This window comes from Moschus berezovskii, chromosome 8 (assembly GCF_049115385.1).
Source record: "Moschus berezovskii isolate FMDL1 chromosome 8, NW_MosBer_1.0, whole genome shotgun sequence".
NCBI classification, from domain to species: Eukaryota; Metazoa; Chordata; class Mammalia; order Artiodactyla; family Moschidae; genus Moschus; species Moschus berezovskii.
In genome coordinates, this window is record NC_142467.1 from 109831224 (window position 1) to 109856235 (window position 25012).

General features: G+C 40.4%; 2 protein-coding genes and 1 non-coding gene across 3 annotated transcripts in view; all 3 read left to right on the plus strand.

The window, feature by feature from the left end:
- Positions 1-1440: 1440 nt before the first annotated feature.
- ZNF879 (zinc finger protein 879) lies at positions 1441-17837 on the plus strand. Its single transcript, XM_055431131.2, has 5 exons — positions 1441-1527; positions 2817-2883; positions 5706-5832; positions 6285-6380; positions 15275-17837. The coding sequence occupies exons 2-5, from the start codon at positions 2851-2853 to the stop codon at positions 16726-16728; spliced, it is 1710 nt and encodes a 569-aa protein (XP_055287106.1). The 5' UTR covers positions 1441-1527; positions 2817-2850; the 3' UTR covers positions 16729-17837.
- The window catches only part of ZNF354C (zinc finger protein 354C), a 67716-nt gene continuing 45531 nt past the window's right edge, over positions 2828-25012 (plus strand). The window contains exon 1 of the mRNA XM_088839258.1: positions 2828-2883. The gene's annotated coding sequence lies outside the window, so the exon portion shown is untranslated. The remainder of the gene's footprint in view (positions 2884-25012) is intronic.
- LOC129559688 (U2 spliceosomal RNA) lies at positions 6949-7144 on the plus strand. Its single transcript, XR_008686623.2, has one exon. It is a non-coding gene; the product is annotated as a U2 spliceosomal RNA (small nuclear RNA).

Consider the following 25012-nt stretch of genomic DNA (forward strand, 5'->3'; position numbering starts at 1 on the left):
TTAGTTCCTCATTGCTTCTTTCTCTCTGATCTATAAAACCACCTGGCGTCCAGACCCCAATAAGATGGTTATTTTAAGGCACTAGCCTGCCATCTTCTTGGTCTACCGTTCCCCCAATTAAAGTCTCCTCCTTGTCTCAACACCTTGACGCTCAGATTCGTTGGCCTATGGTGAGGTGAGCAGACCAAACTTGGACTTGGTAACAGCTACAGCATTTTACATTCTCAGTAGAAGTTCACGAGGATTCAATTTCAACAAGTCCTCACTAATGCAAGTTGCTTTCTGAATTATTTTGTTCTTGTCTTTGTTTTGATAGCAGCTATCCTACTGGGTAAAGTGCTAGCTCATTGTGGTTTTGATTTGAAATTACCTAATGGAGATCAGTCCTGGGTGTTCATTGGAAGGACTGATGCTAAAGCTGAAACTCCAATACTTTGGCCACCTCATGCGACGAGTTGACTCACTGGAAAAGACTCTGATTCTGGGAGGGATTGAGGGCAGGAGGAGAAGGGGACGACAGAGAATGAGATGGCTGGATGGCATCACCGACTCGATGGACATGAGTTTGAGTGAACTCTGGAAGTTGGTGATGGACAGGGAGGCCTGGCGTGCGTGATTCATGGTGTGGCAAAGAGTCAGACATGACTGAGCGACTGAACTGAAGGTTAGCAATGTGTATTGCTGCACTTGACTATTTTTGGTTTGAAATGATCTTTGTAACACTGTGATCCCAGGTCTCTTCCTTATATTATTTTCCTGGTATAGAATAATTAATCTCTTTATTTTTTACCTTAAGGAGTTCTTTGGTTTTAGGCCTGGTTTTGTAAACTGTAATGGTGGCTATTTTAAAAAGCATTCACTTGATATTTATAGAGTATGTATTATTTGGTATGTATAGTGCCAGACAATGAGGATGCAGTGGTAAAGAAGGGAGTTACTCTCAATACTGGAAAACAAACTTTACAATTTAAAGGAACCCTTTTAAAAGAAGTAATGAATGTCATGAGAAGGGCAATACTAGGTCTATGTTTTTGTTTTTACCCAATGTGTCACTTTAAAAAATATATTTATTATAGGTTACAAAATGTAGACAATTTTTAAATTAAAAAATTCGTTAAATATATACTAACAGTTTTCTCAATAACCAAGAAAAAGCAGCAGCAAGCGGCTAGTCTTCCACATTTTCTACTACATGCTCACTTTTTCCACTTATTATCATTGTCATCACAATTTTAAATAAAAACAGGTGCACGAAAGGACACGTAGTTACAGCAAAGGCTTCAGCCTCTGGCTCTTGCAAGACTGCTTTCTCTAGCCTTCCCTTCCTTGGACCTTGTCGGACTCCGTAGCGGGCCGTGCCGTGGAGACGTCTGGGAAGTATAGTTCGAAAGGAAAAGCGCTAGGGTTCTCCTGTACGCACGCGCAGTTTTGCCCGGTGGCCTGGCGGCGGCGACGCTAAATGTCCTGCGTTAGGTGCTCCTCTTAGCTTCTGTAGGGTCCGCCGCTTCCCACGTCCGGTGAGCATAGGTACCGACTGCCTTTGAGAGTGGCCCCGGGCTGTTAGGCTCCTCCAGCAGGGAGCGGACAGAGGGTCAGCCGCGGCGAGTCCCAACTTCGGGCGTCCGAGCCCGGGCGGCCTTGGCAGGTGAACGCGGCCGGAGGAGGGGGCGTTGCCCCGGCGAGGCCCCTGGACGGGCGGCGCGGCTCAGTCTGGGCCAGGCTCCCAGAGAGGTGTCCCTCGAGAAGAGATTGCAGGGAGCTGTGGCTCATTTCGGGATTCGTGAGCCCTGAGGCGGTTTTCAGCTTTTACCGTTTGTTGGTATTTAACCCCTACAGTTGAAACTTAATGTTTATCCCTTTTGCCAACCTTGTATTTTGGCATTGTTCTCGTGGGGTGAATCCTAAGTGACTTAACTGTTTCCTTTTGTGTTTAATTTTTTACACTTGCTGAGTTAGGTCCGTTTTCTCTAAATTTTAAATTCATTTCTAGCCAACGAAGGCATTTTTTCTGAGTCTTGTACTTTTAGGAGGGTAGTGGTAGGGAAGGTGGATCGGTAATACTTCCCTTTACAGTTAAGGAGGTTTGATAACTTTCTTCACAAAGGGAACACAACGTCCAAGAGGAAGAGAAGAGGACTAGTTTTTGGTTGGTTGTTTCTGAAAAGGAGACCAGTTCTTAAAATGACATTTGAAGAATTATTATAATCCTAATTCAGTTCAGTTCAGTCGCACAGTCGTGTCCGACTCTCTGTGACCCCATGAATCACAGCACGCCAGGCCTTCCTGTCCATCACCAACTCCCGGAGTTCACCCAAACTCATGTCCACAGAGTCGGTGATGCCATCCAGCCATCTCATTCTCTGTCGTCCCCTTCTCCTCCCGCCCCCAACCTTTCCCAGATCAGAGTGAGTCAACTCGTCGCATGAGATGGCCAATAGCTCAAAATACCTAAAGGCAGGTGTGAAGAATATTTGTCATTTCTCATTAGTTTAACGTCTCTGTGAGCCCGGTGTGACCGCTGTTTACAGTGTTGATTTGTATCTGGTGGTTCTAATACCTTCATTTGATTCGTCTTTATTCGTAAATCATTGGCTGAAAGCGTGCAGGCTCAGTGACTGGAATCTGCTTATTGTGCACTCCTGGGTTTGGTGGTCAAGCGCCGGTCCCCTCCAACTCAGAAATGCCTGGGCTTCCAGGTGTCCTCTGGTTTCTGAAGGGTGCTAAGCCTGCGGAGACTTCTTAACCTGGTCTAACCCTAATGAGGAGGGGAGTGCAGATAGAAGGGAAAGACCTCACAGTTTCTTTCTCCCTTTTAGGTGCCCTCTCTCAAAGGAGCAGCAGGAGGGAGAAATGGCCACAAGGTTGCTGCCAGCCCAGGCTCTGGTGAGTAAAGGTTTCTTTCTTGAACTGCCTTCTGGGTTCAGAGGTTGTGGAACATGCGTTATCTATTGTTGAGCTTTTCTAGGTAATGAAGCCCATTGAGAGACCAGAATTGAGAAACTCCAAAAAGAGGGTATTTCCCTTGCTGCAAGGCCAGCCTCTTTGTGAATTTTCCACTTAACCAGTTAGTGCTTGTTGACTTGGAAATGAATGGGCCCACAGGCCCCATGCCAGTGCCACGCCCAGAGCTTTGTGAAGGAGCCACGTTTGTTTTGCCCCATGGAAGGCAGAGACATAGGGGAGTCAAATCTCTCCCATAACACAGGAAATCAACTGAGAACTAATCTACTACAGTAATACCTGATAAGGGTCTAGGTGATTTTCTAAGACGATCCTAGAAAAAAGACCTAGTGGTCAGAGATGCTTCCTACTATTGTGCAGTTTTATACTTATGAGCAGTACTAGGCTTATACAGATGTTGAAAGGAAAAGAAGTTACAATTTGGTCTGTGGTTTGGGGGAAGGGACAGATTCAGGGAAGTGAGACTTCCCTGAGGTGGGAAGCATCTGGTTCACAGTGATTTCTTCCCTTCTTTGCCCTCTCACTTGGGGAACAATAATTATAAGCATGATCTCTTTCCAACCCAGAAAACCTTTCCTTATCAGTAGAAGAGAAAGAAAACACTTTTATTATTGAGTAAACATTACACCAGAATTTATTGTGTATCACTGGCAATCCACTAAAGAGATTGCAGAGACAAAAAGCTCACTTATATATAGCTAAGTGCTATAACCCAGTTTTTCAGTTTGGAAATTTGTCAGGTGACAAGTTAGGCCCGTCTCCTCCTAGGAAATGGTGATGTTGGCACATTCAAAGTAATGGTTACCAGGTCCTTAAGGAAGCAGTCCTGAATTGTGAGACTGGCAGATGACTTATTTAGCCATTAAAAAGACTTACATACATTTGGTAAGGGAAATTCGGAAAGAAAATAAAGGATGGGGTTGGAGTCCTCTCACTTATTTCTTTTAATTTAATTTGCTTTTGCCCTTACCAATCAAAGAACACCCCGGCCTTGTGACCGCCTTTCTGGATTTTGGGGATAAAGTGGGGAAGTATTAGGACACTCTAGAAATGTGTCCTGAGAAAATAAGGTGATGTGCAGGGATACTCAATCCAGTATTTTTAGGGTTACAAAAATGGAAATAACCTAAATACCCACCAGTAGATTAGTTAAGTAAACCATCTAATAATCTATAAATTATACAGTGAGCTATGTGGCAAATAAAAAGTGTTGAGTGGGGTAAAGTTATCTGTGTAACATTTTATTTTTATTTAAATTTAGAGCCATATTATCATGTAAAAAGTCTGAAAAAACACACAACAAGAAGTTAACAAACCTTGTTTTTGATGGTAGGAAGTTAGTTTAATGTTCCTTTTTCTTATTTTGTCTGCACCATGTGGCGTACAGGATCTTAGTTCCCTGACCAGGGATGGAACCTGTGCCCTCTGCAGTGGGAGCATAGAGTCTTAACCACTGGACTACCAGGGAAGTCCAACATTCCTTTTTCTTTTGCTTATTGATCATTCCTAATTTGCTTAAAAAAAGAAAATTCTTAATAATAAAAGAAAGGGAACACCAGTTTAAAACAGGTGACTTGTGATGCACTGAAGCAGGAGATGTTCCCAAAGCCGCATTTGTGTGTCGGATGTACTGTGAGGCCAAACAAACCAAAACATCAGAGTTTGGAGTGGGAAAGGTATATTGTAGGGCCAAGTAAGAAGAACAGATGGCTTGTATGCAAAAAACTCAACTCCCTGATGGTTTTCAGGGAAAAATTTTTTTAGGCAAAATTTGGGATAAGGGCTGCAGACTATAAATTTCTTCTGGCTGGTAATGGTGAGGTAACAGGGCAGCGTTCCAGCACTGTTGCGCTCAGCCTTGAGTAACCATCCTCTACCTGGGTGGGGGCCTTAGTTACTGCAAAAGAACTCAAAGATGTGTTCTTATGTATGTCCCTTGAGTAGGACCCAGGACCCTGCTCTTTGGCTGCACTGTTGTTTCTTGACTGCTGTCCCTTTGTTTCTGCATTCCCTCAATTCCCTCATTAGTGACCGTTTGAATATGCCCCTTGGTATTCAGGAAGGTCTAAGGGGTTGAAGCCCTTTTCCTGCAAACAAGAAATGGAGAACTTGGAAAGGCTTTATGTATATAGGAGGGCCCCTCAGGGCTCCTGCTTGGTTTCAGAGAGAAGTAGGACAAAGGCTTCTGGGATTGGGAGAGTCCCAACTGCAGCCTTGTCACTTGGCTCTTCAAAGATTGTGCAGCTCACCATGCTGGGCCTGCTTCTGGGAAAGCCATGCCTGCGGCATTCTCAAAGCCTCCTTCACTGTGACTGGCAGCATCCTTCCATCCGAGACAGAGGTGGCCCAAGGTGACCACAGAATCCAAGCACACCTGTTGCTCCTTGAGTGAGTGTACTGGAGGCTCCTTCTAAAACCCAGTTCTCATGTCTCACCTGTAAAATGAGTTTGGTCTAGGTTATTGTACGTTTCTATGCCTAGAGTTCTGTGTTTCCATCATTCTGATTTCATTTGACGACTTCAAGTGTTTTGCCTTGTTTGGCTGCTGAATTTCATTTTGCTGGGAGCACAGTGCTTCACTGACAGTAGGTGGGTGACAGATATGTATGTGCTTAGTAAAGGAGGAGTGGTCAGGAAATATTCAGCTTGGAATTGCTCAGAACCTAGAATGGTGACAGGGTTGCTGCTCAGTCATCCCACTGGGGATATGGTCCTGGGTGAGCAGGAATGGGTTTCTGTTACAGGTGTCTGTGACATTCAGGGATGTGGCTGTGTTCTTCAGCCGGGACGAGTGGCTGTGCCTAGACTCTGCGCAGAGAACCTTGTACCAGGAGGTGATGCTGGAGAACTACAGCACCCTGTTCTCTCTGGGTAAGGCCATTTCCTTGTGATGTAGAATCTACTGGGAGAACCTTGGTGCCCTCTCCCAGGAGGACATTTGGAGGACGTGGCCAGACTCAGCCCACGGGTGGACTCAGAGAGCAGCGCTTACTGTCACCCTCAGCTGCAGGGACAAGGTGCAGCTTGATAGAGTTGGTGCTGGGCATCCTTTCTGTACTTTTCCTGTCTTCTGCCCCCTGAACTCTGTCCCTCTGGGTTTCACAAGAGGTTCCAGCTTAGAGGAATGTACAACCAGAGCCCTAACTTTCTTCCTGAGACCACCTCCTGGCCATCCTCTGGGAGCCCAGTTTTAAGCCCTTCTCAGAACAAATCTATTTACTCTCAGCTGTCCCTTTGCCCCAGACTCTGGGGCTGGATATGAGTGAGTGACTGGCCACTCATGTCTGCACCATGGATTCATTCTCTTTCTTGCTCGTGAACAGGGATTCTGTTTTCCAAACCAAAAGTTATCCTCCAGTTAGAACAAGGGGAAGACCCCTGGATGGTGGAAAATGGAGTTTGTCAAAGCACATATCTAGGTGAGTGACAGTAATTGGGAAATGGGCATAGCGTCTCTGAGCTGCTTGGGCTTTGCTGATCAGTAAGGAGGAGATACTGACCAAGACCCTCCTCAATGTGTCAGGATAGGTGGGAAATGCTGGGAAGGGCATATCCTCACTCGACCTTTTTGAGTACTTGGTATAGCAGGTTCAGAGGGAGAGCTGAATTCTTCCAGTGTGAGTTGTACTTTGTCATATGTCCTTTGTAATTTGAATGCAGAGCATGTAATGTGTAAAGGTTTGTGATTCATATCTTCTTCCTTTTTTCTTTCACTGGATTGATTATTTTCTTTTTACGATTTGAACAAACCTTTTATCACTACAATGCATTCCTCATTATCCCATCTTGGGTTTTTGCTTTGACTTATCTGCAACTTTTTACACATGGTTTAGCTAAAAGACAAAAATGATGCATGTATATTTATGTACTATGCAAGAGAGAGATAGCAAGGTTAGCAAAATGGTAATAGTTATTGAATTTAGGCAGAAGGTTTGCAGATATTATACATAGCTCTTGGTGTGAAACAATTTTAAAATAACACGTTCCATCACTTCTCGGCCTTTTGTCTAAGATCAAGTGTAGTGTCTGTTCTTAGCAGTTTAAAATAGTATGTTCCAGACCCTGGCTGCTATAAAGTATCTCTCAATCTCTAAAATCCCTGTGGATTGCTGAATCATAAGGTCTTGCTTTCTGTTGCATTTTGAATTTTGTCTTTGTTTCTGACATGGGAGGATGACTCACTCTTTTGAGTTTTGCTCCTTGTCCGGAATTTATTCTGATGGCAAAAGATAGGTTTTCTGTGTCAGTTCAGTCTTGTGTTTCTGTTTATGAGTTCTGTCTTGAGATTTTTGCCTTTGGTTTGACTAGAGTATTTCCTGACTAATGTTTCAGAAAGGTTCATGTATACCTGTCTAATATCAGTTTTTTTCCCTCTCCTGTGGGAATTATGTTTTGTATCTAGAATTCTAGCATCAGTTTTTATTTCCTAGAAGTTGTTCAGCCTTTGTTCCTCTGTTTGGGGCACTATAAGTCCTCTCTTTCCCCCACCACCTCTGTTTCCATTTAGAAAACCCTTTTCTCCTTTTTTATTTTCTGATATCCTTTTTATCTTTGAAATTCACAAGTTTCATTAAGCTATATCAAGGAAGTTTGGTTTTTTTGGTTTTTAATATTATTCAGCATTCATAGGGCCCACTGCTTTGAAGACCCAAGTCTCTTTTTCATTTCAGTGATTTTTTTTCTTTACCACATACTGACATATATTCTGCCATATTCCATGGACAATTGGAGGTGCATGAATGTAAGAATAAAAATATGAAACAGAAATTCAATCACAGCTGTCAGAAATAAATATATCTGTTGGATGAGTTTCAAATTTGGTTGTGATTGGCAAAGAAATTACTAATTTCAAATTGACTATATTTGGTAAGATTTAAAAAATTAGTTATTTTTAGTTTAGTTGAGGTGTGCATGGTATTAAAAAGTGAGAAACAGAAAAAAGAAAAGATTGATTTGAAATTTTACCAACCATACTGAGTCATTGTTAATATTTTACTATTCTTTCAAACTATGAATATTTGACTGTGTTTGTATATGAGAAAGACACACACACAGAGAAACAGATTGATTGTACATATTGTTTTTGAGCTTGTTTTTAACTGTTCAATTATTTAGCTGTCATTGAATAGAGGTCTGCCTCATTGAAAGAACTCTCATGTATTGTTAAGCCATATTTTATTAAACAGTCTTCCTTTTGGAAATTTGTTTCCCATTTTTCACTATTAATATTGTTATCATTGCTGTCATGGCTATGGAATATAAAAGTAAAAAGAAGGAGGAAATTTCCAGATAATTATAGCACAAAGGCACAAGTCAGACAGTACAGTCGCTCAGTTGGGTCTGACTCTTTGCGACCCCATGAACTGCAGTGCGCCAAGCCTCCCTGTCCATCACCAACTCCCAGAGTACACACAAACCCATGTCCATTGAGTCGGTTATGCCATTCAACCATCTCATCCTCTGTCGTCCCCTTCTCCTCCTGCCCTCAATCTTTCCCAGTATCAGGGTCTTTTCCAATGAGTCAGTTCTTCACATCAGGTGGCCAAAGTATTGGAGTTTCAGCTTCAACATCAGTCCTTCCAATGAACACCCAGCACTGATCACCTTTAGGATGGATTGGTTGGATCTCCTTGCAGTCCAGGGGACTCTCAAGAGTCTTCTCCAACACCACAGTTCAAAAGCATCAAATCTTCTGCACTCAGCTTTCTTATTGTCCAACTCTCACATCCATACATGACCACTGGAAAAACCATAGCCTTGACTAGATGGACCTTTGTTGACAAAGTAATGTCTCTGCTTTTTAATATGCTGTCTAAGTTGGTCATAACTTTCCTTCCAAGGAGTAAGCGTCTTTTAATTTCCTGGCTGCAGTCACCGTCTGCAGTGATTTTAGAGTCCCCCCAAATAGTCAGTCACTGTTTCCACAGTTTCCCCATATATTTTCCATGAAGTAATGGGACCAGATGCCATGATCTTAGTTTTCTGAATGTTGAACTTCAAGCCAACTTTTTCACTCTCCTCTTTTGCTTTCATCGAGAGGCTCTTTAGTTCTTCTTCGCTTTCTGCCATAAAGGTGGTGTCATCTGCATATCTGAGGTTATTGATATTTCTCCTGGCAATCTTGATTCCAGCTTGTGCTTCCTTCAGCCTAGTGTTTCTCATGATGTACTCTGCATATATGTTAAATAAGCGGGGTGACAATATACAGCCTTGATATACTCCTTTTCCTATTTGGAACCAATCTGTTGTCCTATGTCCAGTTCTCACTGTTGCTTCCTGACCTGCATACAGGTTTCTCAAGAGGCAGGTCAGGTGGTCTTGGATTCCCATCTCTTTAAGAATTTTCCACAGTTTATTGTGATCCACACAGTCAAAGGCTTTGGCATAGTAAATAAAGCAGAAATAGATGTTTTTCTGGAACTCTCTTGCTTTTTCGATGATCCAGTGGATATTGGTGCTTTGATCTCTGGTTCCTCTGTGTTTTCTAGATCCACCTTGAACATCTGGAAGTTCACGGTTCATGTATTGCTGAAGCCTGGCTTGGAGAATTTTGAGCATGACTTTACTAGCGTGTGAGATGAGTGCAATTGTGCAGTAGTTTGAGCATTCTTTGGCATTGCCTTTCTTTGACATTGGAATGAAAAGTGACCTTTTCCAGTTCTTTGGCCACTGCTAAGTTTTCCAAATTTGCTGACATATTGAGTGCAGCACTTTCACAGCATCATTTTTCAAGATTTGAAATAGCTCAACTGGAATTCCGTCACCCTCCACTAACTGTTCGTAGTGATGCTTCCTAAGGCTCACTTGACTTCACATTATTCCAGGATATCTGGCTCTAGGTGAGTGATCACGCCATCGTGATTATCTTGGTAGTGAAGATCTTTTTTGTACAGTTCTTCTGTGTATTCTTGCCACCTCTTCTTAATATCTTCTGCTTCTGTTAGGTTCATACCATTTCTGTCCTTTATCGAGCCCATCTTTGCATGAAATGTTCCCTTGGTATCTCTAATTTTCTTGAAGAGATCTCTTGTTTTTCCTATTCTGTTGTTTTCCTCTATTTATTTGCATTGATCGCTGAGGAAGGCTTTCTTATCTCTCCTTGCTCTTCTTTGGACCTTTGCATCCAGATGCTTATATCTTTCCTTTTCGCCTTTGCTTTTCACTTCTCTTCTTTTCACAGCTATCTGTAAGGCCTCCTCAGACAGCCATTTTGCTTTTTTGCATTTCTTTTCCATGGGGATGGTCTTGGTCCTTGTCTTCTGTACAATGTCACGAACCTCCGTCCAGAGTTCATCAGGCACTCTATCAGATCTAGTCCCTTAAATCTATTTCTCACTTCCACTGTATAATCATAAGGGATTTGATTTAGATCATACCTGAATGGTCTAGTGGTTTTGCCTACTTTCTTCAATTTAAGTATGAATTTGGCAATAAGGAGTTCATGATCTGAGCCACAGTCAGCTCCTGATCTTGTTTTTGCTGACTGTATAGAACTTCTCCATCTTTGGCTGCAAAGAATATAATCACTCTGATTTTGGTGTTGACCATCTGGTGATGTCCATGTGTAGAGTCTCCTCCTGTGTTGTTGGAAGAGGTGTTTGCTATGACCAGTGCGTTCTCTTGGCAAAACTCTATTAGCCTTTGCCCTGCTTCATTCCGTACTCCAAGGCCAAATTTGCTTGTTACTCCAGGTGTTTCTTGACTTCCTACTTTTGCATTTCAATCCCCTATAATGAGAAGGACATCTTTTTTGGGTGTTAGTTCTAGAAGGTCTTGTAAGTCTTCATGGAACCATTCAACTTTAGCTTCTTTAGCGTTACTGGTCGGGGTTATAGACTTGGATTACCGTGATATTGAATGGTTTGCCTTGGAAACGAGCAGAGATAATTCTGTCCTGTTTCAGAATACATCCAAGTACTGCATTTCAGACTCTTTTCTTGACTGTGATGGCTGCTACATTTTTTCTAAGGGATTCCCGCCCACAGTAGTAGATACAGTGGTCATCTCAGTTAAATTCACCCATTCCAGTCCCTCTTAGTTCGCAGATTCCTAGAATGTCGACGTTCACTCTTGCTATCTCCTGTTTGAGCACTTCCAGTTTGCCTTGATTCATGGACCTAACATTCTAGCTTCCTATGCAATATTGCTCTTTATAGCATCGGACCTTGTTTCTATCACCGGTCACATCCACAACCAGGTGTTGTTTTTGCTTTGGCTTCATTCTTTCTGTAGTTATTTCTCCACTGATCTGCAGTAGCATACTGAGCACCTACCAATCCAGGGAGTTCATCTTTCAGTGTCCTATCTTTTTGCCTTTTCATATTGTTCATGGGGTTCTCAAGGCAAGAATTATGATTAAAAAGATTTATTGAAAAACTACTCAGCTTCATTATAAATCAAAGAAATTCAAAGTAAAGCAATATCATTTTTCCTTTTAATAGGGAATATTACAAAAGGTTAAGAAATACACATTCATTGTTTTGCTACTGTTCTAAGCAGTAAGCAATATCTTTAGTGGGATTTTGATTGAAGTATTTCTGGCTTTATTCACGTAAATCCCAGGCTTAAGAATTTTTCTTAAGAAAATAGTTCCATAATTGTGCAGAGCTACAAAGATAATGTAAAGGAATGTTTGCTTTAACATGAGGCATTACTTGAAGTAAAGAAAGCTAAATGACTTAGAAGGGGATTTATTAAATGTACTAGAATATTCTGTAGCCATCAAAATGATATCAGCCTACTGTCATTCACATGGAGAGAATTTCATGATTTTTATCCCCAAACTTTAAAGTTTTAATTTTGTATTGGTATATAACCAATTAACAATGTTGTGGTAGTCTCAGGAGAACAGCAAAGGGACTGAGCCATACATATACATGTATTGATTGTCCCCCAAACTCCTCTCCCATCCAGGCTGGCACACAACATTAAACAGAGTTCCATGTACTATAGGTCCTTGTTGAATATCCATTTTGAATATAGCAGTGTGTATGTGACCTTCCCAGAGTCCCTAACTATCCCTTCCCACTGGCAACCATAAGTTCCTTTTTCTAAGTCTGTGAGTCTCTATGTTTTGTTTGTAAATTCATTTGTATCATTTCTTTTTAGATTCCACATATAAGGGATGTCATGATATTTCTTTCTCTGACTTAACTTCACTCAGTATGACACTATAGGTCTGTCCACATTGCTGCAAATAGCATGATTTCATTCTTTTTAATGGCTGAGTAATATTTTATTGTATAAATGTACCACACAATAGTTTTTTCTTTAAGTGAAGTGGTGCAGGGAGGTTAGTTTCAACCCACTTTAATTTTTTAAGTAAAAGTGATTTCTTTATATATAGAAAAATTCTGGTGGGCTAAATTCCACATTTAGCAGTGATTGATTATATTTGCATGATATGTTTATGGGTGAACTACATTTTCATTTTAATAGTTTTCTATTTTCTTAATTTTTCTTACAATGATTATACACATCCCTTTTAGTTAAGAATATTAAAACTCTATTATAAAATATATTCATTCCTTTTATAAAATACATTCCTTTTGAATCAGTAACCCCATTCTTGAATAGTATTCTAAGTGATACAAAATGGTAGACAAAATCATTTTCAAAAATGTACTTTCCCAGTGTTCCCTGTATCACTATATGGCCCGCATCTCCACTGGATTCCCCAAGCCAGAGTGTTAGTTGCTGTGTTGTGTTAGACTCTTTGCGACCCCTTGCCCACCAGCCTCTTCTGTTAATGGAAACTCCAGGCAAGAATAGTGGACTGGGTAGGCATTCCCTTCTCCAGGGGATCTTTCTGACCCAGGGATTGAACCCGAGTCTCTTGCACTGCAGGCAGCGTCTTTACCATCTGAGCCACCAGGGAAACCCCAAGCCAAAAGCTAGGCATTATTGTTGAGTCCTCTCACTTACTCTGTACTCCTTATTCACAGGTGAAGATAACTGTTGTCTCTGCTTTTGAAATACCCCAGTGTGCCTGCTTCTGTTACCATGCCAGTGCTAACTGCCATAGCCTTCATCCAGGAAGACTGTCACAGCCTCCTAATTAGCAGCCCTGTATTTGTCTTTGTTTTCTTTTCCTCTGTCCCCAATTACAGCCCATTTGTCACACAACTCCATAGTTTTCCTTTTTAAACAAAACTATCATGTTCTTCCAACCCCTCAGTGATCCTTAAAAGAAATTCCAAACACTGCCCTATATTTTACAAGACCTTGCCTGATGTGACCCCCTACCCATCTCATTTCCTTCTCTTGTAGCATTCTCCCCTGTTTCCCTCTTGCTTGCTGCTGCTGCTGCTAAGTCACTTCAGTCATGTCCGACTCTGTGTGACCCCACAGACGTAAGCCCACCAGGCTCCCCCGTCCCTGGGATTCTCCAGGCAAGAACACTGGAGTGGGTTGCCATTTACTTCTCCAATGTGTGAAAGTGAAAAGTGAAAGTGAAGTCGTTCAGTCGTGTCCGACCCTTAGCGACCCCATGGACTACAGCCTACCAGGCTCCTCCATCCATGGGATTTTCTAGGCAATAGTACTGGAGTGGCTTGCCATTGCCTTCTCCGCCCTCTTGCTTAGGCCACACTAATGCTAGGGCCACACTAATTCTTTATATTCTGCAAACACACAGAGCTTATTCCTGCCTTATGGCCTTTGTAATTGCTCTTCTTACCCAATTTTTACATGGACAACTTTTTATGTTATTTAAATCTTTAATTTTATTTCTTCATCATAGTTTGAAATATCAAGTTGTACACATCAACTTTATTTTTATTTTTTTTGTTTATTTTCTCTCAGTTGTTATCACTCCCAGTACTTTATTTGGTTACTTGGTCATTGTCAATATTGGCTACTAGAATGTAAACCCTGTGAAAATGGGATTCTTATCTGGCAGTTCAGTTCAGTTCAGTTGCTCAGTCGTGTCCGACTCTTTGCGACCCCATGAATCACAGCATGCCAGGCCTCCCTGTCCATCACCAACTCCCGGAGTTCACTCAAACTCATGTCCATCGAGTTGGTGATGCCATCCAACCATCTCATCCTATGCCATTCCCTTCTTCTGCCTTCAGTCTTTCCCAGCTTCAGGGTCTTTTCCAATGAGTCAGTTCTTCACATCAGGTGGCCAAAATATTGGAGTTTCAGCTTCAGCATCAGCCCTTCCAATGAATATTCAAGACTGATTTCCTTTAGGATAGACTAGTTGGATCTCCTTGCAGTCCAAGGGACTCTCAAGAGTCTTCTCCAACACCACTGTTCAAAGCATCAATTTTTTGGTGCTCAGCTTTCTTTATGGTCCAGCTCTCACATCCATACATGACCACTGGAAAAACCGTAGCTTTGACTAGATGGACATCTGTCAGCAAAGAGATGTCTCTGCTTTTTAATATGCTGTCTAGGTTTGTCATAGCTTTTATTCCAAGGAGCAAGCATCTTTTCATTTCATGGCTGCAGTCACCATTTGCAGTGATATTGGAGCCCAGAAACTAAAATCTCTCACTGTTTCCATTGTTTCCTCATCTATTTGCCATGAACAGATAGGACTGGATGCCATAATCTTAGTTTTTTGAATGTTGAGTTTTAAGCCAGCTTTATTACTCTCCTCTTTCACTTTCATCAAGAGGCCCTTTAGTTCCTCTTTGCTTTCTGCCATAGGGGGGTATCATCTGCATATCTGAGGTTATTGATATTTCTCCCAGCTATCTTGATTCCAGTTTGTGCTTCATTCAGCCTGGCATTTTGCTTGATGTATTCTGCATATAAGTTAAATAAGCAGGGTGACAATATACAGCCTTGACGTATTCCTTTCCCGATTTGGAACGAGTCTGTTGTTCCATGTCCATTTCTAACTGTTGCTTCTTGACCTGCATACAGATTTCTCAGGAGGCAGGTAAGGTGGTCTGGGATTCCCATCTGTTTAAGAATTTTCCACAGTCTGTTGTGATCCACACAGTCAAAGGCTTTGACATCGTCAGTAAAGCAAAATAGATGCTTTTCTGAAATTCTCTTGATTTTTCTATGATCCAGCAGATGTTGGCAATTTGATCTCTGGTTCCTCTGCCTTTTCTAAATCCAGCTTGAACATCTGAAAGTTCTTGGTTCACATACCGTTGAAGCTTAACTTGGAGAATTTTGAGCATTACTTTGCTAGCGTGTGAAATGAGTGCAGTTGTGCAGTGGTTTGAACATTCTTTGGCATTACCTTTTCTAAGGACTCCATAAATATATTTGTTAGCCATCCTTGTATTTTTTGATGTTATTTTTCTTTATTTTCAGTGCAAGAGAGACTTACATGTTTCATTTATTTTAGGATGGGAGAGCTTGTTTGAAACCAGAGTTTCTGAAGAAGAAAATCAGGAAGTAATGAATCAACTCTTAGGTGATGGTCCTTTTGACTTTAGGTTGGGAAAAATCTACATAAACGAGGAAACCCTAGAGAATCAACAAGGCAAAGAGAACAGAGCTTTGAGGGAAGTCTTAGTTACCATCAAGAAAACATGCATGAAGGACAAGAGCTTTATAGGTATTGACCTTGGGAAAAATCTTGATCTAAAATTATCACTTATTAGAAAACCCAGAATTGTTTCCAGAGGAAGGAAACCTTGTTCACAGCAGTATTCAATTCTATTTAAACAGCTGGGAATCAGCACAGTGCGTAAGTGTTACAAGTGTAATATCTGCGGGAAAATCTTCCTCCACAGTTCTTCCCTGAGTAAACATCAGAGAATCCATACTGGAGAGAAGCTCTATAAATGTAAGGAATGTAGGAAAGCTTTTAGCCAAAGCTCATCTCTAACTCAGCACCTGAGAGTTCATACCGGAGAGAAGCCTTACATATGTAGTGAATGTGGAAAAGCCTTCAGTTTCACTACGTCTCTCATTGGACACCAGAGAATGCATACTGGAGAGAGACCCTATAAATGTAATGAATGTGGAAAAACATTTAAAGGTAGTTCATCCCTTAACAATCACCAGCGAATTCATACTGGAGAGAAGCCCTATAAGTGTCATGAGTGTGGGAGAACCTTCAGCCAGTGCTCATCTCTTATTCAGCATCATAGAATCCATACTGGAGAGAAACCATATGAATGTAGTCAGTGTGGGAAAGCCTTTACTTCAATATCACGACTCAGTAGACACCACAGAATTCATACTGGAGAGAAACCTTTTAATTGTAATGAATGTGGGAAGGTGTTTAGTTACCACTCAGCCCTTATTATACATCAGAGAATTCACACTGGTGAGAAACCTTATGCCTGTAAAGAGTGTGGGAAAGCCTTTAGCCAGAGCTCAGCTCTAATACAACATCAAAGAATTCATACTGGAGAAAAACCCTACAAATGTAATGAATGTGGGAAAGCTTTCTCCTGGATTTCACGGCTTAATATACACAACAGGATCCATACTGGAGAGAAACCATATAATTGTAAGGAATGTGGAAAAGCTTTCAGTTCACACTCAGCAGTTAACACTCATCGAAAAATTCATACCGGAGAGAAACCTTATAAATGCAATGACTGTGAAAAAGCTTTCAACCAAAGCTCAGCACTCATTCAGCACCAGAGAATTCATACTGGAGAGAAACCATATAATTGTAAAGTATGTGGGAAAGCCTTTAGACAAAGTTCATCCCTTATGACACATATGAGAATTCATACAGGAGAAAAGCCCTATAAATGTAAAGAATGTGGGAAAGCTTTCAGTCAGAGCTCGTCTCTTACAAATCATCAGAGGACTCATACTGGAGAAAAACTGTTAAGTTAAATGCATGGGGAAAAACCTTCCAACTGAAGTTCATTCCTTACAAAATATCAAAGAATTCATTCTGGGGAGAAAATCTTGAGGAATAGTTAATTGTGCATTAAACTTCAGGATTTAGACCTTGCCAAACATCAGAGACTTACGATGCAAGGTAACCTTAGAAATATTAGGAAAGCTTGTATCAAATGTTTCTTCACACGTTCTTAACTTATTACTGACTATAAAATAGAAAATTTATCAGATCAAAAGGTTAGTATTTTTTTTCTAGTGATATGTGGTAACAGCCACCAGCTTTCATAGGCATCGCTGGGAAGCTTGTTGATTAATGGAAAAGTGCAGCCATAAAATCCAGACTTTGGATTAGTCTAGGATTGTATATTTTTGAAATTGCATTTGAGTTTTAAAGCCAGTTGTACTAAGAAAAATGTATTAGAGATGAAATGTAAGCAGATGACCTGGAACTACCTCACTGTCAGTAAAATTTGTTTTTTTAAGAGTTTAAAAGCAACTTCTGTACTTGGTGGTGGTTAAAAACTTTCGAGTTATTTCTCCTGTACTTCCTAAGCCATTCACCTAAAAATAAAATCACTCTGTAAACTGGTTTAAGTTCTGGGAGTGTTCTCCCCGACTACTTGTTCCAAATTCTGAATCAGATCTAAAGTCACTTTATTTCAAATCACAAAATACATGTTATTTCATTTTTTTTCTCATAAATTGATTACCAGTGTTGTATTACATTGAGAATTAAAGATAATTTAGACAACTACTGGTTTTGCAAGTTGATTTACTGATAAGACTTGTTAAAAATTATCTTGCAATGTAAGCATAGGGAGCATGACTCTTGGCCGCCAGGCTGTGTGCCTGCTTCCTTGAGTTCTCTGGTTACCAGCCACCAGGAAAACCCAGGAACACGTGGAACTCTGGTTGTCCTCCTGTTAGGTCAAGTGAACAAGGTAGTCTTCACGCTTATATTTTACTTTCACCTCCATCAGATGATGCTCGCTCCCTTCCACACTCTGAGGACCACTAGACAGAAGTTGAGGCTCTAAGTTCAGATGCTTTTTCCTCCAAAAAAGGGACTGTGTCCTTTAACAAGTTGTCGATCCCAGAAACCATTTCCACAATGTGAACAGTAATTTGAACAAGATAATAATAAATCATACTAATGTTGTTGAGTTTCACAGAGGCTAACATCTAGTTTTGCCAATTTTATCAGGAGTAGGCAGGCACTTAAGAACCGGAATACTCATTTCATTGAAAAACTGTTAGTTTTTTCTATTTGCCAAGATGCTTTAAAAAAAACTCCAAAAGGGTTAGGAGTGAAGATTAAGTAAAGCAAAAATTAGTGAATTCAACTTTGCCTCTTAGGACTAATCAGTCTCATTGTTTCAGACTTGTGAGGACTAATTAGTCTCATTATTTCAGACTTGTGAAGAACAAACTCTTCAGGGTCATTTAGTATTCTACTTGCAATGTCCCTTTTTATACAACCATTCTTTTAAATTCTCTGATTACCTAAGGGAAGTTCCAAGGAAATATATGATTTTGCTAGGAAAGATAGAGCTTCTTAGTTTGGAGTGCTATACCAGAATACCAGAGACTGGATAGCTTATAAACAATGGAAATTTATTTCTCACAGTTATGACTGGGAAGTCTAAGATCAGGGCATCAACATGGTTGTGTTGTGGTTAAAACCCCCTTCCTGATTCATTTCTGCTGCCTTCTCACCATGTCCTCATGGTGAGATCTCTCAGGGCCTCTTTTTTTTTTAAGGGCTCTGATCTACTCATGAGGGAGGTAGCCTCATGATAGATACTTCCCAAGGCTCCACCTCCTAATATCATCACCTTTGGTGTTGAATTTCAGCATGTATTTTGAGGGGACACAAACATTCAGACCATAGCATTCCATAAATATCAATGTCTTAAAATCATCAAAAAATTAAATCACACAAAATATGAAGCCTAGTTATTTTTAAGGCGAGGCCTATCAAACTTGCAGGTAACATTGTTTATGTCTTTAGCAGGATCCTTCAAAGGAGATAATCTGTAAGCTTGATGATTCTAATATCAGTACCAAAATCAGGCAAGGAAAATACCAGAAAGATTGCAGTCCAGTATCATCCATCAACACGTAGAAATCCTAAACAGAGCATAAGCAGATGGAGCCCAAAAATACCTAGACATAGTACTAGTTTTACTGGTAAGTACAGGTTATTCATGGAGATGCATGGGTTGTTTTAACATTAGGATGCTTACAGATGCTATGTGCCATCTTAGAAATCCATAGGTTTGTCTCAATAGATGCAGAAAAACAAGCAAAATGCTGAGCACCTACTCATGATTAAAAACTTTAACCAAGCAGCAGTAGGAAGGAAATTTATAACTGGATAAAAAGGTATTTACCAAAAAACCTGCTGAAAAAAAATGGTAAAAGATTAGAAGTATTCGTGACATGACAAGTATGGGGAAAGAATAGACTACTCAATAATGGTTCTAAGAAGCAGAAATGGTTCATCCACATAGAAAAAAACTGGATGCCTACTCTCACCATATCAAGAGTTATATGTTAGGCAAAACTGACTTTTGGAAGAATATGTAAGCAATAACTTTATGACCACAAGGTAAGGATTTTTTAAACAGGATACAAATAAACTTAATAAAATGTTTATAATGTTTGCTCACATTGAAATAAGGAACTTGTGGTTATCAGAATATACCAAAAAGGAAATGAAAAGACACAAAACAGAATGAAATCTCTCTACAACATGCCCAATATGTTTTCTGGAAAATCTGAATGATTTGTATGGATCAATTAAAAAGAAAAACCTAATAGAAAAAAGTGACCTGAATACATGACTACTTATTATTTCATAGATGAGAAAAGAGAAATTTCTAAAAACATAAAAGGATATTTCATTGGGACCAATGTAACTTAGGACCATAGATATGATTTTATAAGTACAGATGAGCAAATATAATATGTATGACAATACTGAGTTTTGGAATATATGTGAAATAACTGGAATTCGTACCCTACTAGTGGGAGTATAAATCAATACAGATCATTGGCATCTTACAAAGTTGAACACTTGCTTGCTGTAATACAGTGGCTAGATGAATGCATATGAGCACAAAGAATCATGTATAAAGATACTTACACTGATCATAATAGCAAATATTTGGCAGTAGTCTGAATGTCCATTAGTAGGAGAGTGTATTCAGTAAACATCAATGAAAATCAATGAACCAAGGCTACATACAAAACACAGATGAGTTTTAAAACATACTAAGTTCTAAAAAGTCATGGGAAACTACATTAGGGATAACATTTTTTGCAAAATTAAGTTTATACTAAGTAATATGGTTAAGATCATATAAACAAGTGATTGGATGAGATGCCATTTTAGTTATAATTAACCACCCAAATGTAGAAGACTGCAAATAAGAAAAAAGTATTTGAGATCCTAAGTATTGCAATCAAGAGGCACAGATTCTAACAGCAACTCAAATGTGCTCTGGGGGGGGGGGGATATTTATTTCCCAAGGGAAATAAAGCGTTAGGGTTTATAAAAGCAACAGATAAAGGCATTCCAGAGGTGTTATTTAGATGTATTTTTACAGAAATATGGGGGCATTCAGTCACTTGTGAACAGCAGATTGTTTGCTAATCCATGACCTTTAGTGAGTAAGGAAAGCAGGTTCCAGATGGTCTCAGGAACTTTTGACTGTGTCAAAAGTTTATATTGCATCTGGGGGTGAATGTGTGTCAGTTCTACTTCCTTAATGGCCTCTTGGCTCCATTTTAGATCGCTTGAACATAAGTGACTCCATTTCATTGTTCGTGGTCCATGTTATCCATCACTGTGTAACAACTCTTCCCCCAAACTTAACAGTTTAAAAAACATTATTTCCGTCTTGGTTTCATGTTTGGGCTCAGCTGGACAATTCTTACTTAGAGTGTCTTAATGTGTTTGCGTTCAAGTAGCAGTTGGGGCTAGAGGCACAATTAGGCTTGATACCCAAGACTGTCAGTTTTTGATGACTGTAGGCTGGGAGCACGGTTGGATTTCTCCATGTAGATTGGGCTTCTCACAGAAAGGTGGCTAGTTTCTGAGGCAGTGTCCCTAGAGCAAGCATCCTGAGAGACCCAGGTAGAAGCACAAATCTTATAACTTAGTTTTGGAAGTCACAACATTAACTCACAGATTTGGCCCAGATTCAAAGTGAGAAAATTATACAAGGACATTAATACCAAGAAGCATGGTTCATTGGATGACCATATTTGGAGACTAGCTACCACAAAAACAGAAAATTCAGGATGATAATCACCTTTGAGTGTGAGGCAAGGAAATGACTTGGGGAGAGGAGCAGAGAATTCCTCAGCTTGCTTGTTGCCTGAAAGAGAGTCCCTTATCAAGAAGGGGCTGCCCAAGCCAGTCACAATGATGATCAATATGAAGACCAATGTGTATGTCAGTAAAAATAGTTAAATACAAATTTATGGTCCAACTCCACTGAGTGGGAATAAAACAAAGATCTTCATGGCTGAACAACCTAGATAAGCTGAACATATAGTTTAATATAAAGTTTAAGGAACAAATAGTTTAAGGATAAAGTTTAAGATAAAGTTTAAGATGTAATGACCTCAGATGTTGTACAAAGGGCAATCTCAAGGTCATGCCATTCTTCAGTTCAGTCACTCAGTCATGTCCAACTCTTTGCAACCCCATGGACTGCCACGTGTCAGTCTTTCCAGTCCATCACCAACTCCTGAAGCTTGCTCAAACTCATATCCATCGAGTTGGTGATGCCATCAAACCATCTCATGCTCTGCAATCCCCTTCTTCTCCTGCCTTCAATCTTTCCCAACATCAGGGTCTTTTCCAGTGAGTCAGTTCTTCACATCAGGTGGCCAGAGTTTGGAGTTTCAGCTTCAGTGTCAGTCCTTCCAAAAAATATTCAAGACTTATTTCCTTTAGGATGGACTGGTTGGATCTCCTTGCAGTCTAAGGGACTCACGAGAGTCTTCTCCAACACCACAGTTCAAAAGCATCAATTCTTGGGCGCTCAGCTTTCTTACATAGTCCAACTCTCACATTCATACATGACTACTGGAGAAATCATAGCTTTGGCTAGACGGACTTTTGTCAGCAAAGTAATGTCTCTGCTGTTTAATATGCTATATAGTTTGGTCATAGCTTTTCTTCCAAGGAGCAAGTGTCTTTTAATTTCATGGCTGCAGTCACCATCTGCAGGGATTTTGGAGCCTAAGAAACTAATGTCTGTCACTGTTTCTATTGTTTCCCCATCTATTTTCCATGAAGTGATGGGACCAGATACCATGATATTAGTTTTCTGAATGTTGAGTTTTAAGCCAACTTTTTCACTCTCCTCTTTCACTTTCATCAGAGGCTCTTTAGTTCTTCTTCAATTTCTGCCATAAGGCTGGTATCATCTGCATATCTGAGGTTATTAATATTTCCCCTGGCAATCTTGATTCCAGCTTGTGCTTCTTCCAGCCTGGCATTTCACATGATGTACTCTGCATATAAGTTAAATAAGCAGGGTGACAGTGTACAGCCTTGACATAATCCTTTTCCAATTTGGAACCAGTCTGTTGCTCCATGTCCAGTTCTAACTGTTGCTTCCTGACCTGCATACAGGTTTCTCAAGAGGCAGGTCAGGTGGTCTAGTATTCCCATCTCTTGAAAAATTTTCCAGTCTTTGTGATGCACACAGTCAAAGGCTTTGGCGTGGTCAATAAAGCCAAAATAGATGTTTTTCTGGAACTGTCTTGCTTTTTCAGTGATCCAACGGATTTTGGCAATTTGATCTCTGGTTCCTCTGCCTTTTCTAAATCCAGCTTGAACATCTGGAAGTTCACAGTTCACGTATTGTTGAAGCCTGGCTTGGAGAATTTTGAGCATTACTTTGCTAGCGTGTGAGATGAGTGCAATTGTGTGGTAGTTTGAACATTCCTTGGCATTGCCTTTCTTTGGGGTTGGAATGAAAACTGACCCTTTCCAGTCCTGTGGCCACTGCTGAGTTTTCCAAATTTGCTGGCATATTGAGTGCAGCATTTTCACAAGCTCATCTTTTAGGATTTGAAATAACTCAACTGGAATTCTATCACCTCCACGAGCCTGGTTCATAGTGATGCTTTCTAAGGCCCACTTGACTTCACATTCCAGGATTTCTGGCTCTAAGTGAGTGATCACACCATCATGGTTATCTGGGTCATGAAGATCTTTTTTGTCTAGTTCTTCTGTGTATTCTTACCACCTCTTCTTAATATCTTCTGCTTCTGTTAGGTCCATAAAATTTCTGTCCTTTATTGTGCCCATCTTTGTGTGAAATGTAACCTTGGTATCTCTACTTGCAGAGATCTCTAGTCTTCTCCATTCTGTTGTTTTCCTCAATTTCTTTGCATTGATCACTGAGGAAGGCTTTTTATCTCTCCTTGCTATTCTTTGGAACTTATTCAAATGGGTATATCTTTCCTTTTCTCCTTTACCTTTGGCTTATGTTCTTTACAAGACCTTTTAGAACTAACACTGAAAAAAGATGTCCTTTTCATTATAGGGGACTGGAATGCAAAAGTAGGAAGTCAAGAAACACCTGGAGTAACAGGCAAATTTGGCCTTGGAGCACGGAATGAAGCAGGGCAAAGGCTAATAGAGTTTTGCCAAGAGAACGCACTGGTCATAGCAAACACCCTCTTCCAACAACACAAGAGATGACTCTACACATGGACATCACCAGATGGTCAACACCGAAATCAGATTGATTATATTCTTTGCAGCCAAAGATGGAGAAGCTCTATACAGTTAGCAAAAGAAGACCAGGAGCTGACTGTGGCTCAGATCATGAACTCCTTATTGCCAAATTCAGACTTAAATTGAAGAAAGTAGGGAAAACCACTAGACCATTCAGCTATGACATAAATCCCTTATGATTATACAGTGGAAGTGAGAAATAGATTTAAGGGACTAGATCTGATAGAGTGCCTGATGAACTATGGGTGGAGGTTCGTAACATTGTACAGGAGACAGGGACCATCCCCATGGAAAAGAAATGCAAAAAAGCAAAATGGCTGTCTGAAGAGGCCTTACAAATAGCTGTGAAAAGAAGAGAAGTGAAAAGCAAAGCAAAAAGGAAAGATATAAGCATCTGGATGCAAAGTTCCAAAGAATAGCAAGGAGAGATAAGAAAGCCTTCCTCAGTGATCAATGCAAAGAAATAGAGGAAAACAACAGAATAGGAAAAACAAGAGATCTCTTCAAGAAAATTAGAGATACCAAGGGAACATTTCATGCAAAGATGGGCTTGATAAAGGACAGAAATGGTATGGACCTAACAGAAGCAGAAGATATTAAGAAGAGGTGGCAAGAATACACAGAAGAACTGTACAAAAAAGATCTTCACGACCAAGATAATCACGATGGCGTGATCACTCATCTAGAGCCAGACATCTTGGAATGTGAAGTCAAGTGGGCCTTAGAAAGCATCACGACGAACAAATCTAGTGGAGGTGATGGAATTCCAGTGGAGCTCTTTCAAATCCTGAAAGATGATGCTGTGAAAGTGCTGCACTCAATATGCCAGCAAAGTTGGAAAACTCAGTAGTGGCCACAGGACTGGAAAAGGTCAGTCTTCATTCCAATCCCAAAGAAAGGGATCCAAAGAATGCTCAAACTGCTGCACAACTGCACTCATCTCACACGCTAGTAAAGTCATGCTCAAAATTCTCCAAGCCAGGCTTCAGCAATATGTGAACCATGAACTTCCAGATGTTCAAGCAGGTTTTAGAAAAGGCAGAGGCACCAGAGATCAAATTGCCAACATCCGCTGGATCATGGAGAAAGCAAGAGAGTTTCAGAAAAACATCTATTTCTGCTTCATTGACTATGCCAAATCCTTTGACTGTGTGGATCTCAATAAATTGTGGAAAATTCTCAAAGAGAGGGAATAACAGACCACCTGACCTGCCTCTTGAGAAACCTGTATGCAGGTCAGGAAGCAACAGTTAGAACTGGACATGGAACAACAGACTGGTTCCAAATAGGAAAAGGAGTACGTCAAGGTTGTATATTGTCACCCTGCTTATTTAACTTATATGCAGAGTACATCATGAGGAACGCTGGCCTGGAAGAAGCACAAGCTGGAATCAAGATTGCCGGGAGAAATATCAATAACCTCAGATATGCAGATGACACCACCCTTATGGCAGAAAGTGAAGAGGAATTCAAAAGCTTCTCGATGAAAGTGAAAGAGGAGAGTGAAAA

Bases quoted from the DNA above. Each gene is read 5' to 3' on its own strand.
- ZNF879 (XM_055431131.2), top strand. From the start codon at position 2,851: ATGGCCACAAGGTTGCTGCCAGCCCAGGCTCTG. The intron at 2,884-5,705 runs GTGAGTAAAGGT...TTTCTGTTACAG, and splicing joins TGCTGCCAGCCCAGGCTCTG to GTGTCTGTGACATTCAGGGA. The intron at 5,833-6,284 runs GTAAGGCCATTT...GCTCGTGAACAG, and splicing joins CAGCACCCTGTTCTCTCTGG to GGATTCTGTTTTCCAAACCA.